The 22817-nt window shown below is 43.5% G+C and overlaps 1 protein-coding gene across 4 annotated transcripts in view; it reads right to left on the bottom strand.

Annotated features, from left to right (window-relative positions):
• The window catches only part of INVS (inversin), a 65114-nt gene that overhangs the window by 30116 nt on the left and 12181 nt on the right, over positions 1–22817 (bottom strand). Inside the window, exons 2-5 of one of the 4 annotated variants that reach the window (XM_078869141.1) lie at positions 20654–20804; positions 15802–15968; positions 7118–7291; positions 3371–3538 (exon numbers count right to left, since the gene is read on the bottom strand). In XM_078869141.1, coding sequence (XP_078725267.1) covers positions 3371–3538; positions 7118–7291; positions 15802–15968; positions 20654–20798 — 654 coding nt within the window. In that variant the 5' untranslated portion in view covers positions 20799–20804. Of the gene's footprint in view, positions 1–3370; positions 3539–7117; positions 7292–13982; positions 14767–15801; positions 15969–17647; positions 17825–20653; positions 20805–22817 lie in introns of those variants that run through there. The other 3 variants (XM_078869150.1, XM_078869168.1, XM_078869160.1) reach the window with 3 other exon arrangements.

The following is a 22817-nucleotide window of genomic DNA, read 5'->3' as shown; positions in this document are numbered from 1 at the left end:
TCACTCAGCTCCGGCCACGTTCCAGCGACTTATGGAGTTGGTACTGTCCAGGCTCCAAGGGAAGTCATGTTTGATCTATTTGGATGACTGATTGTCTTTGGTCGCACGTTCCAGCAACATCTGCAGCGGTTGCATGTGGTATTTGTTAAAATATGGGCGGCTAATTTGAAATCAAGCCGCAGAAATGTTACTTCTTGCAAAAGTCGGTTCGCTACCTGGGTCACGTTGTTAGCGAGTCTGGGATCGCCACGGACCCTGCAAAGACTGCGTGCATGCATGAGTGGCCGACCCCCACGTCGGTGGGTGAGGTCCGCAGTTTTGTGGGGTTCGTGTCTTATTACTGCCGCTTCGTGCCCGGGTTTGCAACGACCGCAAGGCTGCTCCACGCTCTCACGGCAAAGGGCCAGAGGTTTCAGTGGGGGAAGGAGGAGGCTGCATTTGTTATGCTGCACGATGGCCTCGTGAACGCACCGCCCCCCCTTCGGTACCCCAATTTCACCTTGCCATTTGTGTTGGATACAGATGCAAGCGATACCGGGATCGGCGCCGTCTTGTCGCAGGTGGAGAGCGTGGTCGCTTACGGTAGCCAAGTGCTGTCCGCCGCAGAGCAGCGCTATTGAGTCACGCGCCGCGAGTTGGTGGCTATCGTACACTTTGTACAGCAGTAACCGCCCGAACCTCTACGGCAGGCAGTTCATAGTAGGCATGGACCACGCGGCTTTGTAATACCCGCTGTGTTGACCAGCTGTCTGCGCAACTCTCGCGACAGTTGGAAATTTTGCAAGATTATCCATTCAAAGTCACCTATAGGAAAGGGTGGCGCACTGCAATGCGGACGCTTTGTCGCCGAAGAGCCAGTGCGCGTGTTTTATGGGCGCCGGCCATTGTAAGCAGGTAGATGCGGGGGAGCCGGGCGCCATTGTAGCGTCGGTGGATGTTTCGCTGCCCGTAGCGAAGGTGGCACACGATAACACCATTGGTCTTGCGCACGAGGAATGGGGGCGCCCCAGGCGGAAGACGCCTCCTTACTGAAAATACGGTGCCACGTTGGTGCGCCAGGCGATAGGAATGGTCCAGGGAGTATGTCCCCCGTGGTCCTCTGAGATGGGCTACTAATGCACTGGGATACGGAGGTACAGCGGTACTGTATCGTTGTGCCAACTGCTCTGTGGGGTAGGGTACCGAGAGATGCCCATGTGCGGATGATGCACCTAGGGGTGCAGAAAACATTATCGACGTTGAAGCGGGACTTCTTTTGGCCTGGGATGTCGGAAGACGTCCACAACGTGCTTAAAGGTTGTGTGGAATGTGCTCGCCAGAAGCCCCCGCCAAGGCTGGCCCGACCACCATTTAAATCTATCGGGGTGTCCCGTGTCAATGAGTTCGTTGCCCTCGACATTCTTGGGCCATTTCCCACCACTCCGAGGGGAAATAATTTTTTGCTGGTAGGGGTCGAGAACCTGTCGCGGTGGCCGGTGGCATAGACCTTGCCGGATCAGTCGGCGGCGTCCTTTATGGACGCGTTCCTGTATGGTTTCGTGTTGAATAAAAGGGCTCCAGAACATCTCCTTATGGACCAAGGTCGAAATTTTTCTTCAAAATTGTTGCAAGAGGTATGTGACTTGTTGGGTATAAAGAAAATTCGAACTTCGCCCTACCATCCCCAGACTGACGGAATGGTAGAGCGTTTACATAGAACTCTTACGTCCATGTTGTGCCAATAAGTCAATGAGGTCCAATTGGGACCTACACTTTCCGGGGGTTACTGCGGCCTATAGGATGGCCCCTCATGCCTCTACTGGGTTCTCCCTGTTTTTTTAATGTACGGGAGAGAATGTGACCGTCCCATGGAAGCCCAGTTAAATATTGAGCCGAGCAAGAAGAGAGCCACTGTGCCGGGACTTATGAGCCTCACCCTTAAGCGGTTGATGGAAGCACGGGAGGCGTCCTAATTCGGCCAAGCGGCAGGGCTGCGAATGAAAAACTGGCTGGGCTTAAGGAGTCCGGAAACCTGTGGAAGCCTGGGGAGAGCGCATGGCTGCATTGCCCGCAGGAGCCTCTAGGCACGTTTCCTATATTACATAGGCCATGGCAAGGCCCGGTGGAGGTGAATTAGGTGAGAAAGCCGCAGCGTGTGCGGATCCAGGTTGGCCGCAGGCTTTGGTATGTGCACCCGCCCCAACTGAAGCCCTATTTTACACCTTATGAGGGCGTTTCATCTCCACCATCTGATGGCCGGGTGTTTGATGTGCCCGACGGAGCCGGACGTACGGTTACGGATGATACGCCTCAGCGAGGCTCTGTTCCTCCATCTGCAGGATCCCAGGGTCTGACGCCTGTGGAACCACCAGCGGCGCCGCCCACAGGCGGATCGGGGTGGACGGGATGACCGCCACCCGCATCTTCTTTTCCTCCATCTTCATCCCGGGAGGGACCGTGCCCATTGAGCCATCCTTGGGTTACCCCCGGGGTCCCTGGAGGACCTGTGCCGGGCCCATATGAGGGGCCGGCAACGGTTCGGTTCAGATGACCGCCCCTACCCGTCGTTCGGTTGCTGTTATTTTGGGGGCTGGATTGTTGCCATGCATTGCGAATATTGCGTGGATATTGTTGCGTTCGTCATCCCGCTATGCGACGTATAAAGGTCAGCCAGGACGGCTGTTTTTCTTCACGTGGCACTGGGAGATTGGTAGACAATGGAATTAGAGGTAGCAGCCCGTTCTACCAGTTGGACCCGTGGGCCAAGCCCGGAGCCATCTGGGGGATCCAGAAGGGTGCGTGGCCGAGGGCGGAGCCTGGTCACGCTGGGGAGAATAAAAGACGAGCTCCGACTCACAGTCGGGGCTGTCATCGGGAATGGAACTCGTCATGCTGCTGGCGTGGTGGTCTTCGCCTCTTCAAGCTGTGGGTCTGGAACCATGTTGGCTGTCCCGACCCGGTATGAAGTTATCCCCTATCGCTGTGAGAGCCGGAATAAACAAGAGGGATAACGCCTCCTACTAGGGTCTTTGAATTAGTACACTGTATGTGTATGAATCATCGCACTATGGCAGCGCTCATTGTAATATAGCAATAATAAAACTGAAATTTGTTGAACATTTTGTTGTGAACAAGGAAACATTATAATTGTCACATTATCACACCAGATGTATTAATTCTATGTTACTTTTTGATAAAGATAAAGAATACTGCCTGAAAGGCAGGTGTCATTTCCTTCTAATGAGAAATATTCGAATGGCAACACAAACATAACCAAATTTATGCTATATTATATTTTATACAATTTTCACAATGAATATTTCACATCAATAACTGATCAACATTCCAAGCTGTGCTTGCTTCCAATGATCTCCACCTCCGTGCCACCCACCAGCAGGCAACGAACAGTGTGGACGGCCGAGGGATCCTTGTTGTTGGCTGCCCAGTGCAGCGGTATCTTGCCCTCACTGTCCGGTACGCCAATATTGGAGTCGTGCTTGATGAGCATCCGCACATGCTCTGGGTGATTGTAGTAGGCACTCCAGTGCAGTGCCGTCCTCTGTGGGCACACATTGGTTGGCACACCAATACAAACTGGCACCGATCCAGCATCGAAAGGTCAAGTCAAGTCTGTGTACCGCCTGCTCAAATAAGAAAATGAGGGCAGGGCTCATCCCGGTTAGTGTCGCTGAGCCAGTGGTGGAAATTCCATGACCAGATGCTTGGGTGCCAGTGTCTTTATTTGCATAGGACGTCCACGCAAAGGAGGGGAATTGCTTGTCAGAGGGGATTCAAGGAAGAGAGGTTTTCTGGGGAATGACGGTGCACCAGGTGAAACATCAAATATGGAAACGCAAACATTTCATAATTGGGGTATCATGACAAGTATCTGTTGTTAAGAAAACATAAGCAAATGGAATGACCCTTAATGATCAGATTTCAGAGACATAATTCTCATGGGAAGAATGATTTTTGCAAGTAGCAGTTTGTGAGTTAATTGTGAGCTACAATGTAATTTCCAAAGTAAAATGATTCTGTGTTGTATGAAATCCAAATTTAATAATAGGTGATAACATATTTTTTTATTGTTACTACAATATTCACGGCATATCTGAAGCCAAACTACTTATCCGCACCAATACAGGTATGCATTCCAGGAGTACTGTGTGGTCAAATAATTCCCAACGACATGCAGCATGGCATTGAGAATGCCCTCACCCAGCAGTGGATTGAGTTGTAAATGTCAATTTGAGATAGCTCATAAGCATAAAATTCATGCTCATAATTTAGTCAGGAAGATATCAATTCAGTTGAGGTTAAGTTGAGGTCGTTGTCAACATAAATGAAGCCTTTTGGAGAATACAAATTATACTTGATAACTAATTTGGCTCACATGTTGGCCTAACACACGTAAATTACCCCTTTGTAAAGAAATTTGACCGTTGTTTTTGTAATAACGCTAATGCTATTTGCGGATTAACTGGCACGTATTCCACATCTAGAATTAAGTAAATAAATAACCATTATGACATTTTGGCAAGCAATTTTTTTTCTTAATTCTGCCAGATACAGTTCCATGAAAATTACTTTTAAATCTTCCCGTGGCAAAAAAAAATGTAATTGCATATTAATACGTTGAAACAACTATCTACAAGAGTAGTATGTTTAAAATGGTTACATTTAGTTCATTTTAAGAATGAAAATAATTCCTCTTTTAGTATTGTTAATAGTTAGCTGCATTGAATACAAATAATAATCATCACAATTTCTAGCAGTTATGGCACTGGGCAAAAAAAATCCCTTCTGTTTATTGAGGATCTTTCTGGTCACAGCCAGTGTTATAATGCCCCTATACCAGAGGCGTTTTAGAGCATAGATTACCATCGAGAATCAGCTCCCAACAACACCCAGGGGTGGCCGTCAACAGGGAGCCTGGCGAGGGCAGGGGTTGATGTGGTTGGACTACAGGATTACAGCTGCCTCTGCTATTAGGAGGAGGTCAAGGTTCCTAATCTGCCCTCTGTGGGTACTAGGGGTAAAATGTTTGACTTAGTATTGCTCTTGTCACACCTTTGTGGAGCCCAGACCTGTAATTTACTGCCTGATAATGAATGCTGATGCCTTTTAGACAAGGGGCTTGTTCAAAATCTGCCAACAGGCTCCGCTTTATCACTGATGTAACCAATATCTCAATTATTTTTCTTCGGTCTAAATAGACCTTGGTCTGCAAATTGTGGACACCCCAAGTAGGGTCATCGTTCCTGAATGTGTCCCGTGGGTCTCGCACAAAGGATATTTAGAGTTCAACCCTAATAAAATGGGGGAGGGCAAGGGCAGTGAGTGGGAGGACAATCCCATGGGCATGTCAACATACCCATAACATGACCTTGGGGTGCAGACTGGAGGTTTATGGAAACCGTTGTGCTTAACATGCTCACCTCCTTAGTTAAGAAAGAACGAGGGCACAAATTAGGTCCGTTGTCACAAGTCATATTTGAAATAAAACCACTAGAATTGAAATATCTTTCCCTGAAGTAAACCAGTCTTGCAACAAAAAAACTACACTAATATAGATGAAGTATGTTATAAATAAGAGAGCAGGTAAGTTCAATAGTAGTGGATGTAATATAGATTATTTACGTATGTGTATAAACATATATTCAAGAAGATCTGGATGTGAAAAAAATGGACTATTTCTTTTTTTGGAAAGCATAGTTTCTTTCCACTTATTTAACACATGTTATATGTGCGGAAGGTACAATACATTTTACAAACGTACAATGAAATACAGTTTCAAAGAAAATATTTTGGAAAAAATAATGTGATGCAAACCCCACAAATACAGCATTTAATACATATCAGACATCATTTGAAAGAAGGAGCTGCATATTTAAAAATCATCCACTGAAAACTAAAAGAACAACGCAAATCACGCTAAGCAATTCAGCAGCTGCAACTCTGCTCCAGATGATTGCTATTCCTTTCGGTGGGAAAGTAAATATTGAAAAGCTCATTATATGTCGGCGGTAATTACACGTTTGTATCTACGGACATTTCACCGCGTTCGGCCCATTATCTGCTTAACTCGGAATAGGTTTGCCGCAGCACGCAACAGAAGCAGTTATTAATTACACGTTGTGCAGTCGCGGCGCGCTGCCCGAGACGTCCCTGCGGCCGTATCTGTGAAATTAGAGGCGCGTTACAGCGCTGGCAATTATTCACTCGGATGGCTCGCCAGGGCCCGCCGACCGCGCCGAGGCGCGCCCGGCCGTGCCCAGCCACGCGGTCCGAGGGAGGCGGAGGCGCTCTGCGCTCCACACCTGCGCGCAGGGCCAAAATCGAGCCCCCTCCCCACCGCACCGTGCGCGTACAAGCACGCGTGTGCACGCGTGTGCACGCGCAACCATTGCCTGTGCGCGACATGCCGTAATTATGCCCGTGAATCTTGAAAACAATAAAAACTTGTTTTTTTATCCCGCTGACAAATTAAAAACGCCTTAATGGCTAAAGGAATGGCGTAAACCTGCGTGAAATAAAATAGCGGCACATTTAAATATACCTTTGCGTAAAGAAAATAATCACCATTAAATATATGGAGGATGCTGTTATACAATTTACTTTTAGGGAAAGGCTGTGTGACTAAATCAAAACATAGAAAGCGCTGACCGTAAACAAATAATTTTCTACAATTCTACTTAGCTCTAAGACAAATAGTCTCTGTATTAAAAAATGAGCATTGCTTCTAAATACTCGTTATTCCAATGATGTATGGCTACCATTTGCAGCGATTTTATTTCTGTTACACGAAGTCATTTGTGCTCGGCAGACAACTCAGGCCAACAACCCTTCAGGGTCAATAAAGTGAGCGCCCCTTTGCGTGACATTGAGCGCGGCTGTTCAGTCGAGACACTAGCCACCGCCATATGAAGGTGGAATGTGCATAACTGGTTCAGGGCCACCAATAGTCATTTTCGGAATGGAAGTGCTCTGAATTCGACTTGACCTAGACATTCTTGATTTGAATCTTGATTTGTTTGACCTAGACATGCCTGTGGAAGATCAGGTGTGGCTACATATGTTACCAAATAGGGGAAGCATCACGGGTGAAGGGCTGACATGAGTCCACGGAAGCCGTTACCTTCTGGTTGTCCTGCACATCCACCTCACCAGGCTCTGTGTGCTTGAGGAGGAGAGCAAGGCATCTGGGGGTCTCGTGCCGTGTTGCCAGGTGGAGGCCGGTCATGCCCTCCAGGTCCTTTTGTAGCAGACTAGCTCGGCGGCTTAGTAGTAGCTTCAGGATCCGGTAGTTCCCCTGAGTGAGTCAAGGCGCAGGCAAACAGGGACAGAAAAACGCTTGCGGTGTTCACGAAAGCATGAATAAAGATACTTCAAACGGCAACTAAATGCATTACCAATCTCCATGTTTTCTTTAGCTGAATTTTTTCAGATCAATAAAAACACTAAGTCAAAGGTAATTTTTATTTATTTAAGAATTTAAATCAAAGTAATGCAAAAAAAAGTTAAGTCAAAGGAAGGTTTCAGTAAGCAACAAAAATGGTTGGTTTTAGTTTCATATAAATAGAAAGCAAAAGGCTTAGTAAGTGTGCCCTTTTCAGCCAGCCCCCTGCCTTTTTTTAGCTGACAGACTGCCGTTCACCATCAACGTCCAAATCAAACCAGCAGGAGCCTGGATCCCAGCTCCCCTGTTGCAGTAAATCTGTGCCCCCCAGTTGCTAGGTCCCACTACAATTCCCTTCACCACCAGAGCTGGGCAAAGATGAAACGTGGCTGTGATGTGCTTCTTAACCACTGTCAAGACCTTGCAGCAGCAGCAGCAGCAGTAGAAATCAAATCAGCAGAAACTGGACATGTCAACAGACTTGCTTTTGGAGCTTTTGCCTCTTGAAAAATAAATGCTAAAATAGATATAAACTCGAGTTTCATGACACTTTTATGGTTATGGATGCATGTGTGTGTTGTAGTTTGTATAATGTATGTATGCTTACAGTGGGGCATTCAGCACAATATTTCTTCTGACTGTCGATAAAACACTGAAGCGGAAAAGTCATAAAGAGCAATATTTGCAAACAGCTATCAGCTGTTAGCAAAATATTGTAGAACTGAATCCTCCCTATGTTAGTTCCATCGTATCCATTGCCATGCAGAAGTAATATATCATTCTACTAGGACTCCTCACACAAGAACCATCGAAGAAAACTTATGGCAGAAGGGCAGTTATAAGAGGGACGTTACGCAACAACCAAAACGGAGACATCGTGATGGTACATAATAGTATAAACGGGCTAAACATTTCACCCCATAGACGCTGTTACGATGAAGCATTGCATCTAAAAATGTGAAGCGCTTTGTTTTTTCTTCTCCGCCTTATTTAGAGCATTAAGACTATTTTTAACTCTTAATAAAAGCCATATGCAGTATTTGTTGGTTTATATATAGCTACCCGATGCACAATGCTAAACTAAGAAGCAGCTGCTCTTTCCTTAAAGGCCCACAGGCTGCATAATTTGCATGCAGCGGTTTTTGTCTGACACGGATGGACCGCTGCCAACTCTGCACCCCATGCAGCAACCGCCACAGGTCAGCACCATCTGCCAGCATGTGCACATCTTGCTAGACAGCCAGACAGGAGGGCGTCGCGAAACGTACGCATGTGTACGCGCGTGTGCCTCGCTCGACCGTCTGAGGTTTCGCGTGGGTGTCCATGCACCGAGAGTGCGCGTGCACTTGCGCGCACGTTAGCTCTCCCACGTGTACGTGGAGCGATGGTTTAAGGTTGGCGCAGGGAGAAATGAGGGCTCCCAACTCAGCAAGCGCGAGCTCAGTGAAGCCAGAGACACACGTCCCAACGCGGATTGTCTTATTTCATGGTAACTCGCCCTGGCAAGCAGGCATATGTATTACGCATCGCAGACTAAAACATATTACTGGTACAATGATCAGCTTATTCTGAAAAAAAGAAAACCTGTAACAGTGAATGTTTTTTCCTTTGAATACTTTTGATGTATTCCTAAAATATTCATTTTAAAATGTCTGTGTAATTTGGAAATTAATTATCTTTTACATTACAGCAAACCATTTACAGCGTAAAAAAGGTATTTCTAATTTAAATTAAGAATACTGTTATCTTGCTGCAGCTTAACTAATTTATGTGCCTTGTGTAAAAAAAAATATTAGCAATAAAAATATCATCAAAAAGCTGTCATTACAAATTACAATCCTCAACCGACTTACAATGGCCATAAAATGATAAATATTTAGTTCTGCTTAAACGCAAAAGGATAACATTCACATTTTGCAAACATGAATGAGAGATTGTCTGAACATAAGCAATGGCTTATCCATGAAATTGTTTTTTATTAACTACGGGTTTGCTTGCAATTTTACAAGGTGTAATTATACATTTTTACAAGGCTCAAAATAACCAAAACATGATTGTGTAGCGACAATGTGGCTGCTTTCCTGCAACACACACGCTCCAGCTCCGCCAGCCATGCCTCTGTGTGCAAGCGCCTGGAAATTTCCCTCTCTCATCTGGGCGGGAGGGGGGGGCGAAGGTCAAAAGCCTGAAGTGCTGTTAATTTCACGCCGCTCTAGTAAAGTAAATTCAGCCCAGCCGCACTTCATTTGGCATAACGGCCAAACCATTCGAGTGTGTCTTAAATAACTTTATTAACAATATCTCCACCGGTGCTGCGCTTAATGGAGAGCGGCGCTACGGCTGCTATCAATCTAGACAACGGAGGCTGGGATGTGACGGGGGTTATTGCTCAACACTGCTTTCCTCCACCACGAAGTGCCACGGATCTGGCCATGGTGCTGAACCAAATGGTTAAAGTCTCAGTTTAATTCCTCAGAACAGCTTGGCTAATGAATGTTGCATTACAGTAATTAGAAACTAAAAAGACACCATTACATCTCCATATGCTTTGAGACGCATTGGGAGAATTATTATATACGCTATTAGGTTTAAGCTTCCAACAGTATGTTGCAGTACAATGTATTTCACATATATGCTGTACATGGCATTCCACAGCCTTTACCCAGTGGATTACCATAGGACTGTAAATTGTAAATACGATATGGGCACTAGTGAAATAATCAGAAAATTTACATTAAAACCACCTTTAATGCCACAACAAAGAGGAATAATTGAAAAGATTGCAACATTGATTTAAATGTCTACTAAACACAATCTAATTGTGTGTGTGTGTGTGAGGAGGAGGCAAAAAGCACTGCAAGGTGGATATGGGTGAAGGGCAAACAGATGTGCATCTCAGTTATAGGTACAAGGGGACAACTATTAAGTGTCCTCCGGTATAGTGTGGCATGCTATTGTTCACCAAGTTTAACGTCAGTGTCAGCATTGTAACATTGCAATTTATTTCAGTGTGCACAGTTATAATTCCGAAGTGGAATAGTGCACGCATCAGTAAAGGACAAGGGTTCAGTTGCATTGGTCTTGTGTTGGGAAGGCTGATCTTTCTGACAACATGGGGTAAAATCCACTGAATCCTGAGAATCCCAAGCTGTTAGGCTGGTGGAACAAGTTGAAATGGATTTAATTGACACAAAGGTGGGTTGTGGGTTGTGATATTGTGTGGGGGATGGAAAAGGCCTCGAGTTGGAATACAATAAAGCACCAGCACAGGCTGGAAACAGCTTCATCTGGCTTCATGGGAGGACAGCAACGGTAGAGGGTGTGCGGTCGGTCAGTGCGTGAAATTAGCTTGTATTGTGCATGACCATTATTTTAAGTTTGTTACAGTTGGGATGTCACCAATGTGGAAGTTCTGTAAGGCAGAGTTTATGTGAGAGAGAGCTTGCACGTGGGTAACGGCGGTGCTTAGATATGATAGAAGGCGTGTGGAGAGAAAGATTGAGGGAGAGATCTCGGCAGATCAGGGTGCAAAGCGAGATAAGTTCTGATCAAAGGCCTAAAATATCGGTGAAAACTGATTCGGGGCCAATCAGTTTTTCTGCTGAGCGAATGTAAATTGTAAATTGAAACACAAACATAGGTACAACACAAGAAATAAACACATGATTAAGCTCTAGAATATATCCCTTTTACAAGCACATTTTAATTGTATTCAAATATTAAATTCTCACATTTTCCCAAGTTGGGTTTTTCATTTTTTATTTAATGAAAGTATAAAGCGAGACTAAATTCAACATATCATTAACAATTTTTTAAAAAACTAATGACGATGTCATTTAACATTCTTAGAGGATTTCATCTTGTGATATACAGTACGGTATGTCTAAGTACCTGTATTAACACTGTCAGAACATTTTTAAAAAATGTCTTCTTGAGAAACCTAACTTTGTATATTCAGTAAAAAATATTTTATTGCACTTACTCGACTGTATTCACATTGAACCCGCATCACTAACATACAACCCGGAGTCTACGCCATTCTGTTTACATCAATGCACTAATTCTCATGACCTACATTAGGCTTCAAGTCAATACAGCAGCAATGTGTTCTATTCAGAATTACCTTTTCTTTGTTGCCGTACAAGTTACGTAAATAAACAATTATCACAAATCCTAGGTTGTTTAACACAAATTATAATTGTGAGGCGCAAATAATGTATTCAAACAAAAACATTATGGCTAAGGTTCACAGCAAATGTAAAATGTACAAATGATTCCTTAATTGCCACAGCACTTCCAGTGCAATGCAATTATTGGCAGTGTAAGTACTATGGAAGTAATACTATTTGTGTGTAAAGGAGACAATTCAGGCAAAGGGGCTTTTTTTCGTTCCGTGCTGAACATGAAAGATCATTCTCACACAAGTGTATGGAAGTAGTTTCGTGGCAGGGGTCAGAGACTCGTCGCATTGAGGGACAGGGGGGGGGGGGAAACACTTAACTGTGGTCTGAAAAAGTACAGAGGAAACATTTTTGTACTCTCTACTCTGCACTTTATCAGCATATGTAAAATTAAACAAGCATGAAATTTCTGAGCGCGATTGGTATTTATATTCCTTGTGTCGCCGTCTCCCGCTTCCACAGCCAGGCCTTTTTACGGCAGGGAGATCAATGGAACGGCATTCATCTCCGCCTTCCGTGCGGCGCGAGTCATCCTAACTCGATTACCGCGCCGCGCAAGACAGATGTAATAAATCTGTTTCATGGATGATATCACGGGAACACAGTTTCTAATTACCGCAGTAAATTTACATATTCCTCCTGTTTTGATGTGTGGTCAAGCGCGAAAAACCCTTTTCGTCCCGCTGCTTCCCCAGTCAGCTGTTTGTAATTGCCCGCCAGCCACGTGACTTTAATGGATTGTGCTCTCCGCGTGCTGAAGCAGCCTCAAGACCGGGTCTGGCTTGGCCCACACTTTGCCATTAACCATTTCAGTCACTCCGGGGCCCCCAGAGCTTGCGCCACTGGCACGGTCTGTAACAACTCCACTTGCAACGAGGGACGCGGGCACGACCACCCCACCACCCCACCACAAACAACGCTCATGCGTAACCCAAACGATAGAAAGATATCTGACAAAAAATGCCCTGAGTGGTCTCCACATTACACAATCGTGGCTAAATGAACTGGCGAAAATGGAAAACCATTTATTGAAAAAGATGTATTGAAATCGGCCGAAAAAAGTTTGAATGACGTCTACAACATACCTCGTACAGCATGCAAGGGCTTAAATAAGTTTGCCCCTTTGAGAGTGGCTTAGTGGCTGTGTCTAGTTGAATGTGTTAGATAATGGTACAGGATGTGTGTTTTATTATAAGTACACGTGTAGGCTTGTTTGGCTTCCCATCTAACTTTGGCCTAATGGTTTTTATTTGTAGTCATCTGCCAGGTGTCATTCTGTTGAGGTTACTAATTAGCTGTAATTAATCTTTATGCGCTTAGCGTGTAATTGCATTTAATTAGACACACAGCCCCTCAGGCTTTTGAGCAGGGGATGCCATTCACACAGATTTTCACGCACAGACAGGTAGATGGATAGGTAAACAGCATGAAAATTATACACAGTATATGTAAAACTAACAATGCATACATTGAAGGTAAATTGGGTAGTGTTTTTAGCAGCATGACTTTGAATATATTACAAATGTGTGTTTCAAGTGCCGCAATTACCTAGAAACATTACAAGTTAGATAGAGGTTAAACGCACCCATTGACGACATTAACGTTTAACTGTTTTTTTTTTAGAAAGTTACGAGCATAATGCTCAAAATACTGGGCTAAATCAGGGGTGAAGTGCCCCAATATAGCTTGCTTTTTAAAAAACAAACTCCCTTTATTTCCATGTAGACACCATTTAGCGCATTTACAGCTTTCAATGTTATTTCTGCAGACTCAACAGTTCGTAATACCGTACATTAAAACACAAATATGATATGAAATAAATGTGTACAGTAACTTAAAAATATATTTTTTAAACTTACTTGGTCTGGAGGGGTGCGTTGTACTGTACAGTACCTGGTTCTCCTTGATACGTAACGTTTGTACCCAGCATTGAAACATAACTAATAATTCAGAATTGCTCTGCCCACCATTCAAGTTTCATCTTTGGGAGTAAGATTGTCCTTCTGTGTATTTCTGTACTAATTACAGGAATTCTCCCAACAACAAAAAAATTATATGCAGGGCACGGTCGGTCTACGCAATTCTGAGGAGACTGCAACACATTGCCAATGTCTAGTGTTCAAATGGTGTCTTGTTGACGACATCCCTTAAAAATCTATTTGCTCGAAGATGCACTGTAAAAAAAAATAGGGTTTCCCATTTAAAAAGTTAATGTACAATATTTTATTTGTTCTATTCACACGAAAATAACTGAACCATCAGTTCAGAGTGAAGCCATTCAAGTGGGCACAACAATCAAAACAAAATTAACAGAGCCCGTCAGCCTAGAACTAATAACCGTTATATTATTAATGACTGAATAGGCACACACACAACATTCAAAGCGATGTACTCGAAGAAACAGAAAATGTGCGAAACACTACCTTGCCTGGAGTTCAAACAAACAGTTCTCCGCTTTAGTAGGAGTCACGGCGCGTGCAGCAATTCAATATTTCCAATAAAGAAAAGCCTCTGTTGCTCAGCCTACCCCAAATCCCAAGTTTATCCAATCAGCAGGAGCTGAGTCTAACGGCCATAGTGAAGAAACTCCTTCCTCTTCCCCAGGCGTCGGGCTCACGTGCAGGCCGGGGTTCAAACAAACCAAAAGACAAGTGCAATATCAATTGCAGGCTGTGATAGTACTCATGTGCACTCTCTCGTTCCCCCTTGCGCTCGCTGACAAGCCACTCGAGGGCTGCCAAAGGAAGCGGCTCCAGCAGCTCGCACCCCGGCCCCCAATTACAGCACGAGGGCCTCTGACAAGGACTTGAGTGCTTGACATATAGAAATGAGCTTGTTTATTGATTCCACGTCTGAGCAGTCACCCCACTATCTTGTAAACGCTGGAGCGCCGCCTCAGAAACCCTCAAATTAGACGGTGTTTTGGGAAGCCCAAGAGGGCGGGCAGTTTGATAAGGAGCAGCTACTAAACGCTCGACGGAAGAACAAATCATAGCATTATGACAGATTGATGATTCCCAGCGGCTCGCCTGCCACGAGTGTCGCACTGCCTTGCAGCGGCGAGCCAAGGTGCCGCGGCGGAGGCAGCGCCAGAGCCAGGGAGAGCGTGTGCTCTCGTGCTCCTCCTTGTTCCCCTGCGAGGCCGTGTGATGAAGAGGTCTGAAAATGCCAGGCCGATTGATCGCCCGGGTCGGCTGGAGAGACCATGGGCGGGCTAACGAGGCAAGAAGAGAGGCACAAACTGCCAAGAGCGGGATGCCTTTGCCAGCCGCGTGGGGTGAGGTGGGGGGGGAATGAGAGGGGTGGTGGAAAGCAATTTACTGCAACAACAAGTAATAGCGATATAAACACCGTGCGCTCCTGGGTATAATAATGGGTTTTTTTCCTTCTTTTTCACACCTAAGGGGGTAACACGTATTATCATTAACGGCATCAAAGTGCCAATTATTACACCCTTGACCAGCTTAAAACTGCCCTTTTTTTCTTAACGTTATTTATACAGTTTCCATTTAAATTGGAGAAAAAAAAATCAAAGGCAGCAGTATATTGCAGTCATTTTATACAAATAGATTTTGTACAAATATTTTTTTAAAGTATAGATGTTTTTTTTTTTTAAACCATGTTATTTTAGGATTCGGATGTATTTATAGCTGTGTAACCCTGGCCGCAAGGTGTAAAAGCCATCAGCGAGCGGGGGTTTAACCAGAGTTCAGCATATCCAGTCCTGCCGAGGCAAGAAGGGAGCACTGGAAGTACCGTGGGAAGCCCAGTTCTGCCGCCGATCGGCCGACACGCGATTCGTCTTGTGAACCCAGGAGGGACTGAGAATCCACGAGCAGATAACTCACGTCGCTTCAGACCACAAGCTGCCTCCTCCTCCACTCCTGAGCTTCCTTGCTCACCTGACAGCCTCCGTGCAAGTGAAAGGTGACGGTGATCCTTTATGAAAGCCTGACTTAGGGTCACGCGGAGGGGAGCGCGACGTAGCAATGTCAAGACGACGTCCCACTTACTGAAACGTGAGAAATGTCAACGCCTTGCGCCTTTTAGTGTAGGATCGCACTGGCAAGTGCCCCTCATTCACGTTTTACATCTTTGCAGCGGCTTTTCAACAGTTCCTCAGGGTCGCATGCCAGGTCAGACACTAGCCAATTTCAACACACTGTCTCCAAACATAAACACGGCCAGTGCACTCAAGAACTGCGCGGCTTTTTAACTTTCTAAGTCAGCAGGTTGCGGTACCTTTTGTGCAGCGAGGTGCAGAGCGGTGCGCTTGCTCTTGTCCGTTTTGTTGACGTTGGCCCCAGCCTTGAGAAGGGCCTCGGCACACTCTGGCCGGTCGGCCAGCACGCAATACATGAGCGGCGTGCGCCCAAACTGATCCGGAGCGTCCCTAAACTCTGGGTTTGCTGGCAAAAAGCAATGCAGCAACAGCAGCAGCACAAGTTGTACTCATGTTAGGGTGATAAATTAAATGTTTTTGCGAATTCATCCATCAGTGGCCGCGAATTAATATTTAACGCAATAAATTGCATCTGACTTATTATATCTACACCCTGGTCACTGCTGCAATATCAATGTTTATTGCTTTCAAAGGATGAATCTGCAACGGATAAACTCCATCTGCAAGATTCCCACTATGTGGCGCCACTAGCTTAAATGCTCAATGGCAATAAACTTCTAAATGTTGAAGAGTTACAGTTTACATTTCGGTTGACATCACAACTTACATAGCAAATAAAATCCAAGCGTGGTAATGAAAATGAGCGAGGTTATATACTTAACATGTTCAAATGTACTGAACTTTTTTTTTGTTCACAACAAGACATGTGATACTTGCACGGCAAGCATTTTACCTTCGTATACAATGAAGGAGAACATATACAAATGTCACATGTTTTACAGCCCCAAAGTGGCTTAAGGCGTTTTACTTGGCCACAGCTACACTGGGAATGCAAAGCGAAAACTGCTAACAGATTCCACGACGCAGCCACTACATTAAGGCCCACAAACATACATCTTGTTCTTGGGAATGTATTGTAAAGCGAGGACTTGGTGGCAGGATGCAATAACCAACACATTTCTCTGTTGCGCCTGTCTGACACGTTCAGCCCAGGAACCCAACAGTAAACAGCGCACTCAGCTGTGAGATAGCATTATTGTTTTCCCCTGTGGCTCAAGAGCATTAAAAATAAACTGTCCCATAGCAACTTATGTTCCCACTCGCACACGATTGCTGTCCCAAATTTATGACCGCCCCTTGGAGGGGAATAATAAAATCGCATTTTATTTCTGCACCGTGATCGCTGAAAAAATATATATACGGGTAATGTACTCGATCAAAAAAAGTGTTTTTTTTTCTCCCTCCTAATATGACACCATATCACTCAAATATTGTATAGAGAATGCCAAGTAAGATAGTGGACTTCCTGCAGTGGCTCCTCTTATGTTTAGAGAGCTCATAGGATCACTGTCGGGTGAGCTTTTGGCCTTATGGTATTTACAGTTCTGTAACGCCTGTAATGGCACTACCATTTTTTGAATCACAAAAAAGCTTCGGTTGAAAATAAGTGGACATAATTCCCCACTACCCTGTGATTATGTATGCGTCTATGTATATCAGCGCTTAAATTCTATATTATTATTACGAATGTAGAATTTGGCCTATAAATGTTCGATGATGGAAAACAAACTACATTCTTTCTGTGAACCGTTTAGACGGTTACATTGGAAATATAATAGCACTATGTGGTAATAGAATTGATAAACAGAGGGGGGAAATCGCTAAAAGGATATGAAAGAGTTAATTTCAGCAGGAATGCCTTCACACGTACATGACTAGGCACCCCCTGTGTGCTAAGGAAGGCAGGCTGAAGGAAAACTGAAGACCGTCTTTCTGATGAGAATCATATTTTCTAATCAATGAACCTCCACAATCATCAACAACGAAATATACCATAACATTAACAAATATTTACATTTTTTAAGTTTCAAACAAGCTTACAGAATAATCAAGAAAGGCATCGACATTGTCTCATACGAAATACACTTTCCTCAACCAGACCTGCTCCTCCATGACCATACTTACTGTTCCGTAGGACTATTAAAGCAGGGAGCAACAACGCCTCTTAAAACGTCCCACCAAGATGCAGCCAGAGACAGAAACACATACCTTATAAAATTTGCCCGCCACATTGAAAGCCAGAAAGCACAGAAAAGCACAGCACCACCACACCTGCAGAAAGTCATCTTATCTACCACAGCACAGCTTCGCCATGCCTGTCTGTATCCGATTAAAAAAGTAACACCCACACTCATACGCAAGGCAGTGTGAACATCAGCTAGCATCACGGGCAGATCTGAAACGTCGCGTACAGGCAAGGCTGACTTTAGCTAAAATCCACATCTCGCTCTGACTGAGGTGCCTGTTGATTCGATGGCAATTATATTCAAATCAGTAAACTAAAATGTCATGGCTAAGAGCATTTACTTTAGTGCCTAGGCGTGATAAGACTTAAGCATCTCATAATAAATGTTACTCTGATAATCCCTCTGCCTTGAAAACGGACTAGGAATGGCCCAGTTTTTCTTTTATGATAACCGTAATGGTGTCAACTGGAATCCCTTAAAAGTGGCTAATCGCAGTGCTTGCAATAAGTGCAGCAGATATCGCAGCCAATACTTTTTTTTATAAACCACATTTTTGTTACACACTGTGATGCACCGATAGACGACCATTGCTACATGGAAGAGGAAGTCCCTGCCAGAGAGGAAGCATTTTCATTTTTATCACATCTGATTCCTAATTAATGTCAAATTAACCTTAAAAATTTCAGATTAGGGATCTGATTAGCAAATTAGCAAAACCATCATTAATTTTTTCATCAGTTCCCCAGACTACAAGCGGCAGCAGTAAAAGCATAATTAACCTCTCTGGTAACATTAGGTCAATCCTTTCCCAGCTGTAATATTAAAAGAGAAGGAAGCTGCTGTACGCTTAAACGCTTCTGTGAGAAACTCACATTTACCCGCAAGTTCATTGCAGTTATTGCTGGGTTTATGGAGCCCTTATTACATCTCCATTATAGACAAAAATGCACACATTACTGTGTGAATACAAGCCACCATTTATGATGGAAAAAGACCATACAATGAAGGACATTTGGATGCCATAATGCTATGAAAAAGCAGGCTTTGCTTTATGCATAAATATAACCTGATACCGTAACACATCACTCCCAAGAGGCAAACTCAAACACGCATGTTTTATTGGCTGTGGTTTTTAACGTAAGCAATGTTTCATATAATGTGTCCCATACAATAGCTTTTACTGAAGCTGGGTTATAGGACATGCCCATGTTTGCCAATCGCTTCTTTGTACGATTCATCATCATGATGTACGATTCACCTCACAGAATTAAAAAGTGTATTCAGCGATACTCTTAATTTGCATTCTTTGAAATAACATTTGTAAAAGAAAAGACTATATAATCAAGGGATTGAAACTAATAAAGCAAAAATTAATGCTGCCAAAAAAATAAGCACACATCTGAATATAATAATTTTTTTCACATCTCTAATGTAGATTGTTAATTAATTTCAGTTCAAAATTGAAATGGATATCTTGTTAACTGCCATGCTTAACAAAGATGATGGATCTTGGCTTTGTATGAACATGTTATTCCAATTGGAAGAATCTGCAAATGTACATACCGACCAATTACAAGACGGACATGGGGTATTCCTCAATGAAGATAATCTAGTCCATAAACCTCAAATGAGTTCATAATCATCAGCCGTGATCAATCCACTGCTAGATGAAGGCCACCCTAAGCTATTGCCATCTCATGGTCCTGCTATGTAATAATCCACCTAGCGCCTACACACGAGCTCTGTCTCTGGCGTGGACATACGCTGAAATGAATTGGGCACCTACTATATACCATATTTTCACAGAATTGCTAGTAATCGTTCTTTGTTCACCCATTAAATCTGCCACCGATTCTCAGGACGGGCTTTCTTGCAATGTATTGTCAATTCCTTATTGCGCCTTTTTATGTGAACTATTTATTTATTTGCACAGAACGTATTCAGGTGATCTACATGTCATTTGGAGGGAGTGGTGGTGCAGTGGTTCGTGCACTGCACTTTAACCCCAGTGACCTGAGTTCAATTCCCAGAAAAAGCTGACGTCAGTAGTGAGTGATATCTGAACCGGTCCAGGGTGTGCCCCCTTACAAAACCTGCCTGACCAGCAGAGGTGGGACAAAGTCATTGTTATGCAAGTCCAAGTCGAGTCGCAAGTCATCAAATTCATGACTCGAGTCTGACTCGAGTCCAAGTCACATGACTCGAGTCCACATCTCATAGGTGGGACAAAGTCATTGTTATGCAAGTCCAAGTCGAGTCGCAAGTCATCAAATTCATGACTCGAGTCTGACTCGAGTCCAAGTCACATGACTCGAGTCCACACCTCTGCTGACCAGCATAGTGAAACAAAGTCAAACAACCCCCATGATGACTGATATGGCATGGGGAGGCCCTCGTCTAGCTGTAGATTTACAAAGGGCTGAATAATAGCGTTACTTTTATAGGGCTTTTGTGTCATAAGGCGCACAAGGGGAAAATTTGAGGCGGTGACATGGCTGAGTGGTAGCATGTTTGCTGCTTGTTGCAGAGGTTAATGGTACAAGCACAGTGGCTGTCCTGGTTAATACTGTGGGTGTATTAATGATTCAAATATGCGGCGTCTGCTTCACGGTGGACGTTAAAGATCCCGTGACAAATTTTGAAAAAGAGTAGGCCATGCGTGGCAGGTGTCATCGTCCATGTTTGATCAATTACTCGCATGTTATCTTAATTGGGAAAAAAAAAACATCGTGGCATCACCCCCCACTTGGAAGACTAATGCCCATTTACTGTAGACAGTTGGTAATGTTTAGATATTGTCACGCAGGGACAGCTACCACTGGATGTCCCCTTGACTAGACTGCAGCAGGGCAATGAAATGGTTAAGATCAGATTTTATATCAGGAACATGCTTGGAGTTTCCGGAGTATTTAAGCACTCTATAAATGCAAATCCTTATCCTTACCTGCAACAATCTTTTGCAGTGCGGAGCGATCCCCATTGATGGCGGCAGCGTGGACCTGGCTGGTCAGAGAAGGGCTCTTAGAAAGGGACAACTCTGAGGCAGAGGCCATCAGCCTTGGCTGTGGCAGATGCAGCTGGCTCGTCATCCCATTCTGCAGCACACACAAAAGGCAAATTTAAATGCATATGCTACTACTAAAATATCAAACCTCACTTTGCTGTTCTGTAATGCTTGTAAGGTGAATGCAAAGTGCTGTAATGTGAAATGACAATGCTATGAGAGTGGAAATCCAGAGCATTTGAATTCAAATGTTTTGTTAATTAAAAGTCACAAGAGTAAAATTTAATTGGTTTACACCACAATCATACCTCACTGTTCCAGGTATTCCGAGGAATAGAACAAGATTGTTAATACATTTTAAGTGAAAACAAGGCAGTATTAACTATCAATGTGTGATGTCTTCATAAAGCTACACCTGTTAAAATGACTGCAAGTCAAATAGATAAATTTGTATTGCACTAAGACAATTATTTACTCTTGGATTGCTCTCCTGAGGCCTATACAATTAACTTTTTTTCATTATTCTTTTAAGATTACATAACTTGGTTCTTTGAATGTTGAGCACATCCAGGGAAACAAACTAAGGTCAAGAAACTAAGCTATACCAATCATGCCAAAGTATTGGTTCAGCACATTGTTATGATAACATCTTGGTGGAAACTCAACAATGACTTGCATATGGAAAGAATGGCGCTCTGTCATAGGAATGTGGAATTATCACAAGTGGTCCTGGTCCACCAATGGAGATGAACACCGTTTGAACGGGGAGATACTTTGACTTTGAATATTAATGGCACTTTCTTATTTTCATCTAAATTCCAACTCAAATCTCTCATAGCCAGTGAGAAACAAATAACTGCAGAGGGTGCAGTAAAGTCATGCAGGTAACAAGAACAACACAAGGTATTCCAGCAGTTCTCGTGCCCTTGACACGTCTGATAAATGTGCATATACACTATCTCCAAAATGTTATAATTTTACATCAAATGGAAAGAATTCTGACAGGGCAGTATTGATGATGTTCAATTAGTTACAATACTAAGCTTATAAATATAAAATGCATTCTTATTTCCCCACAGTAATTGAAACACAGGAATTCAATTTTATATCCAATGTCTAATATTTTGTACTATTTCTTTTTGACCTTAGCATTTCTTGGTATTTATTTGTTCAAAAAAGCACAACCTTCAGAATCGATTAAGAGTTACTTTCAAAATAAAATATTAGTGACTTTTGCAGAAATGCCACATTTGACTTCAAGAACTTTAAACATGTATAGTGTATAACCACAATACACCATTTAATATATTTACATATCATTTAGGAGTAAATGATAACTTGTTTTAAAAATATTTAACTGCAAAGGTTGGTATATGCATGATTTAAACATGGAAAACCGAAGGCACTACATTTGTTTGATCAAATTGGAAAAGCACAATGGCACAATCTTTGAATAAAATCAGAAAAGTTCCAAATTCTAAAAAACTACCTTAGGAAATACTATTCCACGTAAAATTGAGTGAGGCTATATCTAGACCCCCCCCCCTGAATTATGGCAAATTATAATATTTTAGCCACTTTATAGCATTCGAAGGTTGAACGTGCTTCGATCCATATCAATCAATGCCTAACATGCCTTGAAATTCCTGACATTCTATCGTTTTCATCCTGAAGACACCACGTTTATATTTTGCCTCCGTCGATACGAAATACGTTCGGCATTTCTAAAGACCCTCGGTTTTTTTCATACACGCAGTTCAGCTAGTTTGTTACTGTAAAAATGTGTAATGCATATTTAATTAAATTAATCATCTGCAATGATCTGAAAATAACTCATCTATTAGCAAAACCCACAGCTGGCCTAAAAGGCGACGTGGGCTGCCTCCAGAACCATCTATCATCGGGCGCACACGGCACCCACTTCTGCCTCCTGCACGCACGTAATAGTCGGCCTTGTTTCATTACTGACGTAGATACATGGGATGCATTAATTTGCCTGATGAATCATGGATCAATGTCCTGTAAATTAAAAAAGGAAAAAGTCCCATGCACTGTAATTAGGCATGCGATGGTGCGGGCCAGCTAGCTCCTCTCGAGGTCCGAC

Source organism: Lampetra fluviatilis, chromosome 2, assembly GCF_964198595.1.
Source record: "Lampetra fluviatilis chromosome 2, kcLamFluv1.1, whole genome shotgun sequence".
Lineage (NCBI taxonomy): Eukaryota > Metazoa > Chordata > Hyperoartia > Petromyzontiformes > Petromyzontidae > Lampetra > Lampetra fluviatilis.
The sequence above is the reverse complement of the archived record's forward strand: the minus strand, read 5'-3'. Positions and strand labels throughout refer to the sequence as shown.